The sequence below is a fragment of the Acyrthosiphon pisum genome, chromosome A2, assembly GCF_005508785.2.
Source record: "Acyrthosiphon pisum isolate AL4f chromosome A2, pea_aphid_22Mar2018_4r6ur, whole genome shotgun sequence".
NCBI classification, from domain to species: domain Eukaryota; kingdom Metazoa; phylum Arthropoda; class Insecta; order Hemiptera; family Aphididae; genus Acyrthosiphon; species Acyrthosiphon pisum.
Genome location: NC_042495.1, coordinates 85,605,934 through 85,627,269, shown reverse-complemented (window position 1 = coordinate 85,627,269; position 21,336 = coordinate 85,605,934). Strand labels below are relative to the sequence as shown.

Sequence of the window (21,336 nt, the reverse complement as noted above, 5' to 3'; positions counted from 1 at the left end):
AAAAGTAACAACAGGCAACATTTGTTTCACAACCATGAGGTGGTGATCAGAAGATAAATTATTACAACCCGGTTTAGCTTAAAATGTAGTGATTAGATTTGAATGCAACTTAAAAAACATGCATTTAATTTTGTTAAAATATATAACAAAATTACGAATAATTTCTGTTAGTTTCAAGAAATGAAACATTTTCTAATTTTAAAATAGATAGTGAGAAAACAGAATACCAAAATTCCTTTAGTCCATAGCATTTTCAATATATTAAAATTTTTTGTTTGGACAAAATCACAGTTATCAGCAAAATATGAAGCAGCACATAGCATTTACCATATTTTAGTTTATATAATAGAAAACCAAGACATGCATTTTGTAAAGATCAAAATATACAATAGATGGTTTGTAGTTAGTAATTACCAATGTATATAAATCATAGCCCTAATGTTAACTGAATTTATTTTGAATTATGTTCAGCCATTAGACATCACGTTAATAAATTGATTAATTTGAAATCAATATAGGGTTACAATATTATGAAAATAAAACAAAATATATAACTGAATCGTTAATTTTTATAAAAGAAAAGACTCGATAACAAAAATTGCTTCCCTTACAATTATCTTAACTTATCCGTATCAATAATGAATTAATTTTATTATAAATATATAATTTGATATTTCATTCATAGTTATTGTATGAACTTTTAAGAGGTACATCTAGTTAAAATTTACATCATTGTTTTTATAAATTTTCACTCTTAAATTGAAACATTATGTAAGGTTCTATATTCTAATTATTTAATAATACTTCTAATATAATTGATGTGATTTATTTTATCCTGTTAAAAGATAACGTTAATTAAAATAATTTCATAATTTTATCTAAAATATATAACATATTATGTACTCAGTTGAAAAAGAAAAACCATTTTCAAAAAAACCTTATTTCTATTGTAATACAGTCGACGAAGATAAAAAAAAAATATATAATTTAACATAATTTATTTGGTTTAAATCTAAATTTTTTTTACTCAAATGCAAACAATATAAACACTTTTTTTGTCAAAAAAAAAAAAAAAAAATTGTCATATACATAAAACTATTTCCGTGTGACACAATTACATAATTTTTTTTTTTTTTTATATGATACACAAATAAACTGAAGTACTCAAAATTATAACAAATGGTATTTTAATAAAAATGTATTATAATTTTAACTATATTAAATTATTTAAAATATTAGTGTTAAAAGTCTGGTATTTGTACTAAAGAAAGAATTAATTGTTAATTAACTATTAATATAATCCATAGCAAATTTATTTCATAATAAATAATAAATCAAAAGTTTTGGTTTTCATGCTTTCATAAATAAATAAAATACCAATTTGTGTAGAAAAATGAGTGCATTACTTAAAAAAAAAAAATAATATACCTGAAAGCAGGTTTTCAATGAAAGATTTAAAATTGAATAAAAATGATTAAGTCATGAATGGAAAAAATAGTAATAAAATAAACGCAATAACAGTCAGGAAAATACAAAAGCAATTTTAAAACAAATGAGAGAGTAACCTATGCAGGTACGTGTATTGGTTCGTTAAGTTCGGGTTTTGTATCATTTCGGTAAATACCACTTGGGGGAGCGTAGACGGCAAATCCATATTTAATCAGTTCATCGTTGATAGAAATGGTCTGGAAAGAACAAAATCAGGAGTATAAATAATAAAGACATTTTCAAAATACAAAAATAAAGTATTTACCATTAAGCCATCAAAAGCTAATAAATTAACATATTGTATACTATCAGATTTGTAAACGACTTGCGCGAACAACATTTTGCTAGTAGTCAGTGTTTCAAACATTTTTAGGGATTCCTCACACCACTCTCCATAAACTATACAATAAATAAAAGAGTTATTATTATGAACACATCTCAAAGAATATAAGTAAATTTACTTGGAGCAATATTCGCTAAACTACATTCTATTGCTTGGAAGCTTAATGATATTAATGAATCGTGCATTGGCCTCATATCACATTGTTCAATTTTTTTGCAACCGCCATAATCCAAAAAGAATACATTAGCAGATTCATATTTCTTTTCGTCTACATCGATCACTTGTGCACGATACCAATTATTTTCGCTATATGTGGCTACTACAGAACCTACAATAAAATAAACAGATGTTAAAGATGTCAAAACTTTAGTAATGAGCTTATAAATACCATGGGTAACAGTGCGTAAATCAACTTCTGGAATATCTTCTTTGCTGTTTCCAAATGTATCGTTCATGGCAAAGTTCAAAGAAGAAAGCAATGCATAATCTGGACTTGATGCATTATGTACAAAGAAATGATCTGTAGCTACTAGGTCAGTGACAATAACATGGTTATTAACGCCTTCAATTAATTCCGACTAAACATAGAAAAAATTTGTAATGCAAAATGCAAAATAAAATTCATATATTTTATTTAATTTACCTTAAAAAGTTGAGAAATAACAGGTGAACTATCCAACAATGAAGAAATACATTCTAAAGTAAACTCAGGGTAAGCTCTTTCAGGAAACTTTGTTCTAATTAACTTGAGAGCTTTGTTAATATTTATTTCAGATCCTATTAACAATTGAGAAATATTTTAATTGACCAAATATTCAAACCGATTAAATTTTTACTTAATACTCACCAACTAATGTGCACATTTTATATTTATCTTCTGGACTTTCAGTCTTGTTTTCAACAAAAAGCCTAACATTGCTTTTCTCTTTTATATATTTAACAAATGCTCCTTTTTTACCAATAATTGGTCCCACTAGTTCAATTGGAACTATAAAGTCATAACTGGTTTGCTCATCAGAATCAGATACTGTGCGCAGTTCTCCAGAAAAAGAACTACCACCTTTGCCACTGTCTTGAGAACCCTGTTTTTAAAACACAAAATCATTAAGAATAAAAATTTAATTTAATTTAAATTTATAGATCAATAAATGAAACTCACAACACTTCTAATATCTGAATAAATTGTATTTGGTGCATCATTGGTATCAACACTATGATCTACACTATGCGCTGAATCACAATCTTCTTCTACGATTTGGTTTTTCTTTACAGATTTTACAATGCTGTTAGTTTTATTTTTACTGTTTGATTCAGAAGGAAGTTTAATAGTATCTTTTGTTTGATTTTTTTTTCTGCCTTTCTTCTTTTTTCCTTTAAATTTAATTCCTTCAAATATCATAGGTTCTTCATCTTTTTTAACTTTTTTAACAAGAACAGCTTTTGGACATTCACAGTGATCTTCTTTTTCTACCATTTCTGTCCAACAAGCCGTATCTTTAGAGTTATCTTCTATTTCTTCTTTCTCAATATTTTCTATTACTTGATGAACATTTATAGAATTATCAGTATTTATAACTATTCCATTTTCTTCTACTATTTCTGTACTTAATTTCAAATTAGTCATATCTTCAGTTAAAGAATCTATCGTGGTAAAATCAGATTCTAAACATACCTGTTGTTCACTAGCTATTGTGATAACTTTTGTAACCAATTCATGTACTTCTTGGTTATCTATAAATGATTCTTTTTCATTCGCTTCTATTTGACTGACAGTTGGCTCCATGATCTCTTTATGAATAACAGAACTCTCAATCAGTTCTTCTTCCACAGTTTGTGATACCTCTAACGTATGAGAGGCTATTCCTAATGCCTGCAACAATTCTTGTTCGTCAATTTTAGTCAGTTCTGAAGGTTCAGAACGGGGTCTCTTCTTGTCACTCTGGCGATGTGACAAAGTTCTCTTGCGCTTGTACCAAAGATAACCGAGGAATAAGGCGGCTGTCGAACACGTTAAAACTTTCCCCAACGATACAATCCTCACCTTGAACATATCGTATGATATCCACCTTGATACGAGTGTAAAACCTATAAAATGAAAAATACAAATTTAAAAAGAGATTCCATAAATTATTCAACGTTGAAATATGTAAGATATTTTATATTGATACTTATTCAATAATAGTATGAAAATATATGACTCAACATTATATTAAATTCACTTTGTAGATATAAGATATAATTGTTTGGTTAATTAACCTAATATTTTAGTTTTTGTAGATAGTTAATATATAATTGATGAAAAAAATTAAAAAAATGCGTCATTAGTAAATTAAACAAAGGTGCTAATTAATTTAATAGTTATAAATAATAATTGTCAAAGGTTCTAATGTTCGATGATTGATTAAATTAAATTTAAGATGAATAAGAATAATAGTCTAGAAATAATTGTTATTAGTTTAGGTACAACAAAAGGAATCCATAATTTAAAAAAATCAGTAGGTATTTCAATTTAATTAAGTACAAGATTGTTTTTTGTTTATTGAAATTATATTTGTATTATTACCAGGAAAATCAACGTAATCACATCGTGAAAAAAATTCCAACTTCCAATAGTTAGTTGTCATGTGTTAAGCAACAGATGTTATTAGATTTACACCATGCAGAATGTTACAAATTTACATTTTTATTTGCATTTGTACATGGATAACATACAGCAAACAACACACTAGTCAATGTGACTGCTGACACAGATGGTTAAAGAGACGTGTACATGATTTTAAATGCCTAAGTAAGTATGGCGAGAAATATACATATAGGTGACATTTTAACCATAAACAATATAATTTCAGGTAATAAATAATATTGTTCAAAACACCAGCAGTAGATATACTTAAATGTTACAGCCGAGGTTAGAGTAACCGGGTGGTAGAATTTAGTATTTTATTGAAAAATTACATTTTCAAGCATTAGTTGTGAAGGGAGCTATTATTTTCTGTTTTCGTCTTCCAACACATGTGCAACATAAGAATTTAGAAGACTTCTATTCAAACTACCGGTTGATCAAATAAGCAATAAGCACTTTGAAAACTTATATTTAACTTGTATTAAATTTTAGATATTTTACCAACAAACAAAAATGTTATATGGGGGACGGAGTGGCCGAGCGGACTAAGGCGACATTTTTCTTTACCATGGTATCCGGAGAGAGATGCCGCCATTCCCCGGGCATGGCAGAAACGTACAAGTGCCCAACTTGAAATTCTGCCAAACCTAAAAAACGTGTTTCAACCGTTCCCCTCACCACAACTACAAAAACAACAAAACAGCTAATGGCCATAGTTGGCGGGCTTAAAGCTCAATAAAAAAAAATTTCATATATACCTAAATTAAAAAAAAGGTGGGTAAATGAATTTTGCTTTGCTGTACAGTAGATTACAAGTGGGTCACTGTAATGGATGGTGTTAAAATTGAATTCAATGATTTAAGGTCATTGTACAAGAAAAACGATTCTGAGCGAAAACTGTCCGACAGCCTATGATTTTACTAAGCATATATGATGATATTATTGTGAATAAAGTAATTTATATACCTATTTACGTGATACCTTGTTTTAAATTTTGAATCCTTAGCTATTAAAGTTAAACACTTTATACATTTTTAACTAGCTACAAAATATTTATTAAATATAAATTTGATAAATATTGTCAACATTTGAACTTGGAATGCTTATAAAAAATATATTAAATTTTCAAGCTTTTTTACCTAACAAATAAAGTTTTATTGACATTTATTGAAAAAAAGAGTACCTAATAAAATTGATAACTGAAAATGTTCCTAAACAGTTCAAAACAAATCAAAATATTTTGAAAATTGTATCGTGTAAAGAGAATGCAAATATAAACGACCTGTAAAAATGTCATGTATATACGTTCATTTGTTTTAGAGTTACACCATAAACCTAAATCGATTTTGTAGAAAACCGAATTTGCGTAAAAATTCCCGTTTTCCCTTAATTTTTATGTTGTTTTTCCCGTCGCTTTGGAAAACTATTGGGAATTTTAAGATTTGACCCCCTGAATGCACTAACTAGATTCACTTTGCCATCGAACAAGATACTTGAAAAATATCGATGCAGTTTTACTGTCGCGATGACAGAAAAAAAATTTTAAAATTAAAAAAGAGCCATAATTATTTAATACCTGAATGCATTATTGATTTACAACAAAAAACATACCGACCTATATTTGATTTTTACAAAAATTGTTTTGCGTAAAAATGTCATTTCATTTTTCTGACTATTTTTAGAAAAGTAGTCAGAATTTACTTTAAACTTCTCCCCTTCTAAAAATAATCTACTAATTAGAAATAGATCATATTTGTTACCAGAACCCACCACTTAAGTTGAAGAATCAACCATATTTCTGCTTCTCCTATGAATAGGATAATGTCAATAGCAAATGAGTTAAAAATTGATTTATTTAATTTTAATTCCATTGAATTATTTAATAGCTATGTAAACAAAATTTTTTGTACTAATTTATTACTTTATTATTATTGTATTATTACTGTGTTATTATTGTATTCTAATATTCATTTATGAACTAATTATATTATTTTAAATTATTGTGATTGGATCCTTTGATCCGTTGAAATAAATAAATAAATAAATATTAAACGTAATTTAATGTGATATCAGAAACACACTAAGGACAATAACCTAAATCATAAAACCAATACGGAGGCGATAGTCCACAGAGTTCGCGGGATAAGCGTACCAACCATTTGTATGATTCATTTAAAAAAAAATTGCAGTAAAGGCGTCCGCCAAAAGATTTTTTAAATTTATTTGAGGGGCATTCTTGAATTAGTTATTCAAATTAACACTAGTTTAAATGCCTACCAAAATTCCGAAATTATTATCTCTTTAAAATAATTGTAATATCATCGAGAAATTTAGGTAGGTATACTTAACTACCTTCACACAAAATGTTTTAAAAAATAATATAGTGCCGAATTAGCATTACGATTGAAACAACAATATAATACATAAAATGTATCTTATTTATTACTAGTCACTATATGAAAATTGAAAATTAAAACAAAAAAACTAATTGGTGATAATTTTAAATCTTTTGGATTATTAGGTACTTCAAAAAGTTCATATCCTAAAAATCAATCGGAGCAATAGTTTTTTGTTATAATATATTTGACAAGTTATAAAAGTATCATCTGTGTGCAATTCCAAAGCAACCTATATATTATGTGACTTACATATTCTTGAATATGATAACAAAAATAGTAAAATGAACTAATTTTATTATTATAAGTACAACCGTTTCGTTTTTTATTTATGACATTTTTACAGAAATTACTGTATCTCACATATTATTTGAAGGCACAGAAAAAATATATGAAAAAATAACGATGGTAAAAATTGATAGGCAAATAATTATAATAATAATAGCAGAAAAGAACAGACCACGAGTAATTGTGTAAATTAACTTAACGTAACGTTAGTAAAATTTAAAAACCAATCTGAAGGACAACATTAAGAATGGTTTTATTTTGATGATTGATGCCATTTTTAAAGGAGAAATTAATGTAGGAAAAGTTGAGATAAAGCGAGGAAAAAAGATGATTTAAATATATAATATACTTAAGTGTGAGAGGAGAAAGACAATTATTATTAGTGAGTATAGATGTTGAAAGTCACATGTGACCCACCAGTTAGGTAGATTGCTGAATATATTACACACACAAACAATTGTTGAAATTTCTTTATCGATGTTTCTATAAAATATATATATTTTGTTTTGTGGTTATTCATAAACATAATCGTTATATATTGCCAAACAAAATTCAATACCATTTCTTTGATTCGTTTATTTTGCACTACACGTGTCATAAAGTATGTAGTTTAGGCGTTGCCGGTGAGCGTGCAGAGTAGAATCTACTAGGTGGATTGCCGGTGGCTGTGTCTGAGAAGAAATCAGACCACATACCTGTTTTTCCATGAACCTATGACGTATCGAATTGTATGAAAAACAGGTTTGGCTAGTTGCCATGTTCAGTCGATAAACTTATCTAAAATATGTTTTAATACAAGAATGGGTCATGATGAAAAATCAGTCAATATAAAAATAAAATTACACTTCCGACTTGCGTGGCATTGTAAAAAAAGAGTCGGAATATTGTTGCTAGGACCTTTTTTTTTGTCTCAATAAACCAATAACTAGAAAATCTATAAATTAGTAACAATTAGGTAAAGAATAAAAATGTTAATAATCCAAAAATGATCTCAAAAACACACAAAGAAGCAAAAAAAAAAAATATAATAATTTTAAAATAGCCTATAACAAATTGTAAAATAAGTCAAAAGAATTAAATAGAAACGAAACATTAGTTAAATTTTTATTTTTTTCTTAATAAAAACAAATAGCAATTAATGCCTACTTCGTAATAATAAAGGTAGGTACCGTAAACATTTTAGAAAATTAATTATAAATTTATAACACTTATTTTAACAATGATGGCAATTGAGAACATAATAAAGAACTTCAATATGAGTTATAACTTATAACCTTATTATTTTAAAATGGATAATATTATTTGATTGTGGATAATACATAATATTAACAATTTAAATGGCCATCAAAATCGAGCTAATTAATGCCTAATAATAAATTCCATGTCCTACCTACGCAACTAAAATATTATAATATAATGGCATGATTATTATGAAGATCGTTCGATGTTATAATACTTCACAAGTCACAACTGTTATTCGTAACGATGCGAAATTTACAATTTTCCGAGATTAATTGAACACGCATTTTGCAATAACAAGAATAAAAAATTGGAAAAACGCTTTTCATGGTTAAATAATTATTGTTTATATGTTAAATCATACGAATTACTCCAATAAAGAACCATAATCGAATGCACAAAACTTAATAGATCCGTAAAGTATGCTACAAAATATTACGTTAAGTTAAAATCTTTTTCTAATAAACATCAAACGTTGTTATATCTTTACTTTTTGTAAATTGACAGTCATTATCATTATAATAGTTAAATTTAATTTACATTCAAGGTTTGATACTAAAACAGCCGGGTCATTGATTTCATTACGGATCAAAAAAAAATTATAATTTCAATAATATATTCCGATTTTTTCTCAACAAAATAAATTTGTTAGCACATAATATATTATATTATAATATATTTACGTAAGGAAAAATGGGACCGAACAAATCGTTTAATCGCTGGTTAACATTCTGAAAACGTATTGTTGCAACTGTGCAATATTTAAATACTTTGATACCTAGGCAGTAATTAACATTCCTTAAAATTATAACCGTATGATCGACCAAAGTATTAACTTTACTTTCCCAAAGCGGACTATACATATTATACATTGCAGTAAATAATATAGTAAAATAGAAAGGTAATTAGAGCAATAATAGACGATTGGGTTTTGAAATATGGTCTGACGGCGACGGTTAATGCGAACATTTCTCGCTGCGATTATATAAAACGCACTCGATCGCGCGAGATACCACGCCGTGGTGATTACAACAATAATTGTTCGGTATTTAATTAAGTGCATTCTAACACGGGAGTATAAATAAATAATTATTAAAATAGTTGCCCAGGACTGGGAATAGATGTAAAAAAAACCGAATTAATTAAAGTCATAAAACCTGACAAAAAGTCACTTGACCGACCGCTCATGGACTACGAGAGTAATATCATATTTTAGTGAATATAATAATATATAAATAACGATTTCCATAAAAAAACCCCCAGGTGAACTGCACTTAATCACGTACCGGCAACAGGTAAAACTGTAAATCGCACGACCGTCAGGTCAGGTTTTTACCACACGCCAACCGGTTGGTTATAACAATAATAATAACGTCCGTGGTCTTATCGCGACAACAATCCACGTACGCAAGCAAGACGGCCAAAATTAAACGTGCACATTTCCAATGTTCAAAATTTTTTATATCGCAATTTAGAGGCCTAGGTCGAGAGCAAGAGTGCATGCGATTTGCTTTATGAGCGTAACGTTGAGTTCACAGGTATAATAGTAGGATGACGTGGTACCGTGTACCGGCAACGCGACTTCAGAGACGTGCGTATTACCGGCCACCGGGGCCGTCGGCCGTCACACACGATATTGTTAGGTTATGTACATTCATACCGACACGTTACCGAAACAGACGACCTCGCGTGACGTACACGCGATTCGCGAATCGCGGGTATCTACAGTCACTGCCACGGCGAACAATCGTCGCCGTCGGTGAAAAGCGCCAAGACAACAACCACCCACACCCACGTGTGAATGAGAGCATCTATCGGGACATCAGCTACGCGGGCCATCATGGTTCATAGCAAGACGCCAGAACTGCACACGTCGAATTAAAAGTACGTAGCCCCAAAGGCCGTCGTCACGAACACATGGACGTGTGGCGGCAACAATAGAAACCACGTTGTGTAGATGATGCAAAACTTGCGCCGTCGCAGGCCAAAAACCACGAGGGCGCTACGAACGCCACTCGCTCGAACTATACTATAATAAATACTATATAGTATACAATACTACTACTACTAATACTACTACTACTACTACTACTAACACTATACTACTACTAAAATAACAAATACAATTATTTCGTTTCTATTTATAAAAACGGGTAACCAACCTTGTCCACGTTGTCGCCTCGTGCCATAATAATATTGAAACCGCGACAAATACAAATTAAAATATATTACGATATAAATTCTTCAAATTAATTGTTATTTTTGGGGGGGAAACACTACCACGATAGGCGTAAGACGCACGAAATGCGTATAGTGCGTGTCGCGATAAACTACGGTCGGCGGAACTTCCGTTCTATCGATGGAGCGAACAAAATAATATAAAATTTGAAAAAAAAACAACTATCCGGCGACTGTTGAGAAGAAATTCGATCGTAAGAGGAGTGAAACTTACTACGCGAATTTACGTACACACGAGCAGACTGTAGCAGGAGTAATGCACTCGGTAGTTGTCTCTGGTTCGTACTACACACGAAATTACGAAAACCACGGCGCAATATTGTGGCGACGGACGGATTCCGAGCAACGTGGTGGTAGGTAGTGTGCGAAGGAATGATCTGCTGCGTGTGCGTACGAGCGCCGAGCGACGGGGGTCGGAGGGAAATGAAAAAGGCAGTGGAGGGTCGGAGAGGAGAAAGCCGTCGCCGGGGAAGGTACGACCATGATGGGCACGCGGGGTCGAGGGGAACGACGTCGCCGTACCGGCATCGGAACACGGACAACAAGAGGCGGGGAAGGCGGGGGACGAGCCGGCCGGCCGACGGCGCAGTGTTGCCCGACGTCCACGGCCGAATTGAACGTGTCATGCACTCGCGCTACACGACCACGTGGCGGCGGATAGTGCACGCCGTGTTAGCTTGCGCGTGTCGCCCGGCGCTTTTTTCACGTACGTTTTTTTTTATTTCTCACATTTTTGCTACCGTCGTTCGATGACGGTCGCCCAGAATATTATACGGATATCGGTTACACCGGCAGGCTCCCCCACCTCCGCAACTGTTGGATAAAAAAAACGAGTTATGATCCGAGCTGCGTTTAAAACGTATGCAAATTATGATGCGAAATTCGAAGTTCGCGTTCTCATAAGATGCGGATTTCAAGTTATATTAATTCAACTAATAAATGTCGTTCTTAATTTCTTATATAATAGCTAAAATTGCGTATTGGACAACAGAGAAGACGATGTGCGTTTCATTTTTTAAAAAATAATGGTGAAGAAACAACGGCATTCTAAATTATTGATACGCGTTATGTAATGTCAACTAGAATAAATACGTTTAAACACAAATTAATACGATATTTTTTAATATTTGATTTAGTTGAGAGTAACCAAAAGATGAAATATCTCTTAACAAAATAGGTACCTATTTGGTATATTATATATTATAAAGAATTTAACTGTTTATTTTCAGTTTAAAGGACATCCTATAACATAACAATGTACAAAAGAAATAAGGACGATCTTACACGTTACAGCTGCTTGTTCAAACATCTGCTCGATGCTTGTACTTCAACATTGAACAGATTTTATGTGAAATTTAAAACCGCGTTATATGTAGGTATAATATGAAATTGAACAACATAAAATGGGAAAATAGTAATAAAATAATTGTTGAATTTCTCAGTTTCAGTTATACGAATAACCAATCTTAAATATTTAACTATTCATATATTCAAATATTATAAAGAAATAAAATTAATCATATATGGATTTGCTTCTGAAAAAAGAGAAATATTTTAAAAACCCCTAAAACGACCAAATGTCCGAATATAAGGGAAAATTAATGTAAGCTACACATTAATGATAACACTAAAAGAGTTATGTAAATTGTCAGTAAATGATAATTAAAAACATTTTCTTTATATTATGTAAACTACCTAATAGTTTCAAATGCATAACCTTTAACTTAGTTTTAATCTTCTAAGTGAACTTCATAACTAAATAATATATAAAATAACACATACGATATATTATGCAATAATACATAATACTTTAATTAAAGTGCATACAATTTTTTGTATGGAATAACGTATATGTTAGTATACAAACTATGAAGAAAGGCGAGATTAGATAATATCTAACGTCGAATCGAAAAAAGGTGGTACTACAAATTATCAAGAACGTTTATAATAATAGTTTAAATTACCAAGTCAATCATAATATTACAAAATGAACATTTTTATGTTAATTTTTAAAAGGTAATACTATTCGTTAATAGACATGCAGTATAGGTAAGTGTTTAAAATATTCTTAGTTAAAATTTATATTATGGTGAAATCGGATATACCTAAGTCAATATTTAGAACAAAATTATTTTTTCCTTTAAATTTAGGTAATTTTTAACTTTAATGCAATGTTCAAATTAATTGTGTTTCCTTGACCTTCGAAAAATCTCAAGTATATATTATAGTCTAATACATTTTTTATTGCATTACTATACATACTCAATAAAAGTATTAAATTTAAATTAGTTTAAATTAATTTAAATTCGTATTATCTATATTATCTAATTTGAATATGTATGAATTTAATAATAATCTATAAGGTTCGAGTTGTAAGAATCCTATACTAATACCTAATAAAAATAAAATAGGTTAAGATATTAAATACCTATTTATTTTTATATCTAAAATCTAGATTAAAATTATAAGTAGGTATCTAAAAACAAATTCGAATTTATTAACACATCAATTGTATCTCAAAACACAATAAAAACAAACACAATGCAAAAAAATGTACAATACAAGCCAGTTCGAATATAATATTATGTTCATATAAATAAAAAGAACATGCATAATATTGTTCAGAGATATTATAGTACAAACAATAACACATTTATATTAGCTGATATAGTTGGAATATAACAAATCTATTTTTAACCCAAAATAAAGAATTGTGGCTTATAAATAATACGATTTATGCAACAATACGATCGTGTAAAATATAAACTACAATAAATAACAATAAAGTAATCATACACAATACTATAAAAGCAATCAAACACTTATTATTCATCAAATCAATAAAATCCATCATCTACTTACTGCAGAGTTGAAATTTTAAACGCTTAGTTAAAGATGGTGTAAATTGTTAACCACTCGGTTCTGCTTTTTAGATAGGAGCACCTAACAAAAATGCAAGAATTAAACATAGATAATTGAATTGCATGGTTTAGTTTATAATCATTTTATATGCTATAATAATACCCGCGTAATAACTAATATTAATACATATTTTCAGTATTAAATATTTAAAACAGATTTGTATACGGAAATCACAATATTTAAACATAATAATGTATTTTTTACTTCAGTTAATTAAAAAAAGACAAATCTAAGTCTAATATCAGACAATCCATCCTAAGGGTCCCGGTGCCAGTTTTTCAAATTTTTCAAAATTCCATAAAATTTGAAAATTAGAGTTTATATTTTAGTTGACATCTCAATTATCAGACTTTTCCACTAATCTACTAGCAGATACCTATTTAAGGGAAATGGGGGTTGATAGGTGGTAATATATCGAAAAAAATTACTTTGGGAATAACTCTCAAGAATTGTAGAATTGTCGGATTTTGATGACAATCTTTTTAGCTGAAAGAAGAAGACTTCCTACAGCCCGCATCGATCTCTGATTTTGTAATGTATTTCAAATAATTGTATTAAAAAATTTGTAGAGTGTATTTTCGAGGATAAAATGGCATCGGCACTGAGCGCCTTAAATACATTTTAAATTATTAAATGTCATCTGAATAACGAACAATTAATTTACTACTTATATTAAACAAAAATTATTTTGGTATTATTTCATATAGAAATCTGTAATGTTAAATATAAATATTTGTTTGTACAGCATAAAAAATACAGTTATAGACAGTGATTTCGTATTTTTGATTGTGTTGTACACAAAAAGAGATAAATAACCGTAAAAAATATTAAATCCTTAGCACAATGTAAAATCTAAGGTTAGGACCACACCATCACATGGAATCTCAAAACTTATTATATAATTTATAAACTTGATATGATCACCAAAAGCATAAATGAAAATAAATCACATTGAGGAAAATAATATTAAATGGAATAACAGGTAGTATTTCTACAGAAACACCTGGTTAGGTCAAACCTTTATATATATACACTCCCCTTATTTTTTCTCGTATTATATTATTATAATTCTCAAAATTACAATTATTTGTTAAAATAAATCAGGACTGAAATACGATATAAATATCCATCATAAAAAATATAACTACAATATTTTTAAAAGGTGGCCAAGTGCGTGTCGCTCTGCTATACGGGGTACAAGTAGGTTACAAGTGAGTCATTATAATGGATAGTGTTTAAATTTGTATTAAATGATATATTTCATTGTATAAGAAAAAATATTCTGAGCGGAAATTGTCAGTCTATAATATTACTATATAAGTATAAGTACTTATATTTGATGATATAATTGTGAATAGAGTAATGAAGTTATCGAAACAAGTCAAAATATTTTTAAAATGTTATCTAGTATAGGAAATGATAAAATAAACATGTGGTATAAATTTCAAGTATCGGATATTCGTTTTTGAATTACAACAAAACAAGAAAATAGCAACACAAAAATACGAGTGAATATCCAATATTGTAAAAATTAGAACTTTAGCGCTTAGCTCATAAAAATTTAATTTGACTTTCTAATAACATTTTTCTTTTGTTAAAAGTAGGCTATCTTATAAATTATGAGGAACTTTGTGTTAAATTTTCATATCTTGGATTAAAAAAGAAAATTTTTCATTCATTTTTAAATCGAAAAAAATTGCACATTTTGATGATTTTTACGTACTTTGTCAAAATAAAAATTAATAAAAAAAAATTGCGTCTATGTATTTTTAAAATTTTTTAACTGCCATTGTAACAATTTATATGAATCTTGTTTTAAATTTACAAACTTTTTTACCAAACGAATACAATTTTATTGGCTTCTATAGAAAAAAAAACTAAAAAATTGGAAACTGAAAATGTCCGTAAACAACTCAAAACATTTTGAAGTATAAATAATTTATGGAGTATATCAAATGCTAATATAAATTAAAAACATTCAGTGAAAATGTCATATACCTACGATCATTTGTTTTTGAGTTGCAGCAAAAACCAAAATAGATTTTGCGTGAAATATCCGTAAAAACTACCGGAAATTTTACCTCTCCAATACAACAACTCGATTCACTTGACCATCGAACAAGATACTGTAGTTGAAAATCGTAGCATTATTTCAACTACTTATCTTGTACACACACAAAGAATAAAAAAAAAATATAAAAAACATATTGTAATTTTGATACATTCATCGCTCAGACACTAAAATATATTATTTATAGAATAAATATAAATAATACTTAGGTACCATTTCATTATCATTCCATTATAATATCTGAATATTGTAAATAATGCAAATCACAATTGAGTACTTTATTAGTCATCAGTGATTTATCAGTTATAGTTATGAACATTGCATACATATCTTTTAGTTTCTGAGCTAAGCAACGACATTCATTGTATTTGCGTTTTACAATTATGTTTTTTCGTTATGACTGTTGTGCTTTCAATCTTCAACTTAGAGGGTTTATGATGACTTATGTTTTGTGAGAATCAAAAATAACAAATTCTCGATTCTTGAATATCGGGAAACCTTTAAAAAATTACTTTGAAACCGGAATAATGACACAACTTTTATACAAAATCGATTTTATCATTTTGTTGCTATTCAAAAACAAATAACCGTAAAAATACGATTTGATACTTAAAATGTTCCCAAATATTTAGCTATATTATTAATAAGACTTGAAAATTCAAGGTAATCTTTCACTTGCCGTTTCTTACTGGAATTGAAATGTAAATTTATCAAAACGAAAAAAGATTTCTAATAGAGGTATACTGCACAGTATTCAGACGTAAAATGATTTTCGATATGTATACCTAATTAAAAAAAATCGTAGAAATTTTAAAAATATCATAAGTACTTAAATTATCAATTTCTAAACACAGTATGTCCCAAAAATCCCGTCACCCTTAATAATATCCGCGTAAAAACAACAATCATCTGATTTAATCAATCTCTATAAGAACTTTTTCTTTTTAAAAATGAATTTGATAATAACGCAATTTTTACTACCTAAGTAACAAGTTATATCCATTTATAAATTGTACATTTTAAAATGATCATAAGTTACTTAAAAAATATTAATATCAATAATATCCTCCAAGAGATGCCCCAGATTATATATTTACCTTTAAATTTTATAAGAGGTAAATAAACTCTAAATTTAGAAATTACAGAGTAAAATCTATTATTGTGAACGTACAATTTACAATGTTGTAAGTCTGTAAGATGAAGACAATAAATGCCCGTGTGGTGTCCTCTCTTGAAACTAATTTTGAGCTTTTTATGGGCATTTAAAATTTTTTTGAAGTACCTATTGAAGGAGCTATTTATGTTAAATTAAAGCTTAAAAATTTGATACATTCGTTAAAAAAATCTAATATCGAAAATACATAAGTTAAATTTTATGTTTTTTTTTAAATATTAGTAACAAAGTTTATTTATCTTAAGTATCTTAATTTTACAAATTATCAATTATTTTCCCACTGCCTATTGCTGATAATTAGAAGAGAAATGACTGTATGTTGATCCTACCTGGGAGGAATGCAATTTACTTGGAAAAAATCAGTGCAACCTCTAGTATTAATTAAAATATATTCTTAGGAACATAGGGCAACAAACCGTCTCCACTCAGAATCGTTTTTATGAATTAACATTGAATTTAAATTTAACACACACCTATTACTACAGTCTACAATGACCTACTCAATAAAAATGTATAATACTGTAAATATATACAGCAAAGCGTATTCCCCATTTTTTTTTTAAATATCCCAGAAATAATGATAAAAACAATTGATAATTTTATACAAAATCAAAAATCTGATTGATTTTAGTTATGAAGTTATTTTTATTTATGTACTTATAAAAAATAAACATATTTTGTTTAAGTGGGTTGGTGTCTTAAGTATTAATCCGCAGTTAAATTTTTAAAAATCAAATTAATCTTTAGTAGATTGCATCGGATATCAGTTGCTATAATTAACCCAAAGTAGGGCTGCAGAGGTAAGCAAAGCAAAATAAGTTTCTATTTCTATACTCAGTTGATGATTTTTTTCTTAATGTTAATATAATAATATGTAATGTTTTCACTAATATCACAATACCCCAAGACATTTACAGTTTACTACTTACCTCATTTTATACTATACGGTATTAGAACAATTTTTTATACAAAAACTAGAAATTGCAGACCTCTTTATTTATCTTAATAATTTTGCGATACATGAAGATTTATTCAACTAATATATTTAATTTTTGTACAAAATTTTTTTAAAATTACTTCATACTACTGAGTAACATTTTGCTATGCTCTTCCTACTCAATTAGGTCAATGTTCCATATTTATTTGTCTTAGTTAATACCGAGCATAAAATAACATTCATATAACTAATCATTTTTCCAATTTAGGTTCTAAAAATAAAATCACAAATTATTCTTCTACCTGGTAGTAATAAGTAATAAAAAAGTAAGTCTAAAAAAACAACAACATTTTTTATGCAAATCTTGGTAAAGTAAACGTTAGACATAAATATTAAATAGGTAATATAATATGTAGATTTATTTAGACACATTGCCAATGTTATTGTTAACTTATAAGCTATAGGTACCTACATATATAGGCAAAAATAGCGTTTGAGATTTGGGGGAGGGGCTAATAGGGCCTTACTTTGATAATATTGAATGAGCTTAAAACAAAATGTAGTTAATGTTTGGGAGGGCTATGGACATTTTTGGGGGGCTAAGCCTCTAAAGCCCCCCTCTATTTGCGCCTATGCCTACATAACTTATAAAAACAGAAGGTTTATAATTTTCCAAAATTCAAGATATGTTTTATTTTAATCTATAATCTATCTTCCAAATTTTATCTTACCTACTTAGATAACCTAATTACTTTTTTTTGCATAAGATTTAAAAAATGAATATCCTCAATACTCTAGCGAATTTGGTACCAGTTTAATTGTCGTCTATCAATAAAGTAGCAGATTTTTTGTATACCCCAAAACATTGTAAATTTTTATGTAAATTTGTAACAGAAAAAAGCTTGGAACTGTAGATAAAATGAAGAAGTATTTTGTAGAGGCTTTAGAAAGAAAAACCACAACAGTACCATGCATATTATTTATTGTCAATATACATAATATTGATATATTATATTTATATTTGAATATAAGGTAGTTAAAGTAGACTGTGATAGCTGAGGAAATCTATAATCGCTATCGTTTGTCAGAATCTATTGATTGACTGGTAAACAAGGCATAGTGTGCGAACGAAATTACTTTACACTTTTTGGTTGTTAACGAGGGCATGGGTACGACAGTACGAGGAAGGAGAAAGGTCAAGTGTCATTCACACCAAGATATATCTATGTACGGGCAATAGATAGGAACAATAACAATACATAACTACATAATTATTAAAATTCAGGGGTACTCTGATCGGCGATAACTAACAAGGGTCCTCAAAAAAAGAGGGAAAATATGAAAACCAAAATCGCGGTTTTGCGGAACGGACTACTGCGCAGGGCCATAAAAAATTGTCTTTAGTAAATGATATCTGGGATAGGAGTTTATCAGAGCGACTGCGTCGTTTGCCGGTTCGACTACCGACCGGCTAATAATGCGTGGCCCGGCACCGGCCGCCAGATAACCACAATCCAGAAACACCGGTTCGCGAGATACTCAAGTGTCCGTTTCGCCATGGCATCATCTCGTCATCCGCACAAAAACGCGCCGGTCATACGACAAGTCCCCGTCCCCCATCGTACACGCCACAACAACAATACAATATACCATATACGTTCAAAACGTATTAAATCGTAAGGAGTACGACTGTGTACGGTCTCGACGTCACTGCTGTACAGCGTACTACTAACCTGAAGATCAGTTCGACGCGTTTTGTGCGATCGGCTTGTTGGTGTCGGCTGAGGTTTAGCGACTGACTTTGTCGCGTTTATTGCGTCAGGCGCATCCACACGACGTTGGAAAATCGGAAATTGTGTTTAATTGCAACAGGAAAACGCTCTTATTTGGGTTACTAAAACATATAAATATATAATACACACACACACGCACCGCGAAAAGCGTGTTTCACTAACAGACGGACATGTTTTGAGCACGGTAGTACGGTTACACTTGTGCGTGTTACAATCATCCGGTCGGCGGTCACAAGTGTTGCCAAAAGTCCCGCGATAATTTACCGGTATCCGGCTGTTGTTCAGTGGTTATGCGGCTTGCTCCAATCGCAAGCAACAATATTATTGTGCCGGCCGGCAGTGGTAGTGTTGCCAACTAAATTCTCCAAACTTGCCGCCAGTTTTAAACATTTCATTCATGGAATCATAGATAGAACGATTAAAGATATATACTGTCTTTACTCCTTAGATCATAATGATCATAATATAGTATATATATACTAATCTTTAATATATGTATATGATATTATGATCTAAGCTTTACTCTTTGTATAATATCTTTAATCGTTTAAATCGTGATAGATAGTAAAGATTAATTACTATCAAATATTATTAATATTACTAGTAAATTACTAGTAATATTATTTGCTAGTTATTACTTATTACTATAGTACTAATATTAAACAGTTAGATATTATAAAGTTATATTGTAATCTAATATCAATATGGTCCATGCGTACGGAACTTGCCACTATCATTTTGATTACATTATACGATTGTATATAATATAATATAGTTATTAATTTATAGTATTATTATTTATTTGTATAATATTATTATTACGGTTACTCAGGCTAACCCGTACAACGGTTAATTCATGCCTTGTAAACAGCGATATATTTTTTTTATTTCTTATTTAATTAATTGGGTCAACATACTTAATGTTTTTAAAATGTTACAATATTACGCATATTTACGTAAATGGATCAATGGAGTATGGGCAGGGGCGGATATTCGATATTTTGATGGGGGGGAGGACACAAATAAATTGTATAATTTTAATTTTAATTAATAATATGTATATACTAACATTTTTAAACAATTATAATAAATAATAATTAATAGTTGGTAGTATTATTTTTATAAACTGAACTTTTCATTTATATGATACTCGTAGTCACATAAAAAAATTGTCGATAGAAAATTGACAGGGGGCATTGCCCCTGTGCCTCTCTCTTGAATCCACCACTGAGTATGGACATTGATTTTTGAATGGAGAGCTCCTTCTGTTTACTTACTTAGATTATTAGATTATAGAAGTTTTTGAATTTATATTATCCATGTTGGTATGGATGTAGCCACACGTAGGGTAATCCGATATTATTAGATATGTAGCTATTTATTTCATACGAATACCAAGGGGTAGGGGCTTTTAGACTTTAGTGCTATACCTACACTATAATTTATTTCAGTGAATTTTATAATTTGTAATATTTGTTTCAGAAACGGCTACCAACGTTGCCACTAAGTATGCATAAATTAGTAGCGATCTTATAATTGGCGTATTCATAGTAGTAGAGAACATATTTTGATCTGTAGGGTTGAGCAGTAGCTTAATAAAGGATAATATAGGATTTTAAATTCGTTTTCTTGTGTATTCTTGGTTTAGTTTTTATTAATGTAGGTATATAGGTATAATATATTAAAATTAAAAACGTCAGTATAATTTATTCGTTGGCGAGAAAAAGAATTCGAAACAATCACCGTAAGGTCGTATATTTAGCCAAGGAATGGTCCCCCAAAAATTCGTCGACGATTATTATTGTACACCATCGCAATTCGCAA

At 29.4% G+C, this 21,336-nt stretch overlaps 1 protein-coding gene across 4 annotated transcripts; it reads right to left on the bottom strand.

Moving 5' to 3' along the window:
* Positions 1-438: 438 nt before the first annotated feature.
* On the bottom strand, positions 439-19,711 carry LOC100165135 (KH domain-containing protein akap-1). Of its 4 annotated transcripts, XM_008188083.3 has the most exons (9): positions 19,453-19,711; positions 13,478-13,558; positions 2,991-3,916; positions 2,679-2,913; positions 2,475-2,608; positions 2,220-2,409; positions 1,950-2,159; positions 1,754-1,887; positions 1,487-1,685 (listed from the first exon to the last, which is right to left on the bottom strand). In XM_008188083.3, exons 3-9 carry the CDS (start codon positions 3,879-3,881, stop codon positions 1,566-1,568), a joined length of 1,914 nt encoding a protein of 637 aa, XP_008186305.1. In that variant the 5' UTR covers positions 3,882-3,916; positions 13,478-13,558; positions 19,453-19,711; the 3' UTR covers positions 1,487-1,565. The 4 variants fall into 4 exon arrangements, with proteins under 4 accessions (XP_029346452.1, XP_008186305.1, XP_008186306.1 ...); XM_029490592.1 differs by lacking the exons at positions 13,478-13,558; positions 19,453-19,711 and adding an exon at positions 4,395-4,514 and having other exon boundaries at positions 439-1,685; XM_008188084.3 differs by lacking the exon at positions 13,478-13,558.
* Positions 19,712-21,336: the final 1,625 nt, after the last annotated feature.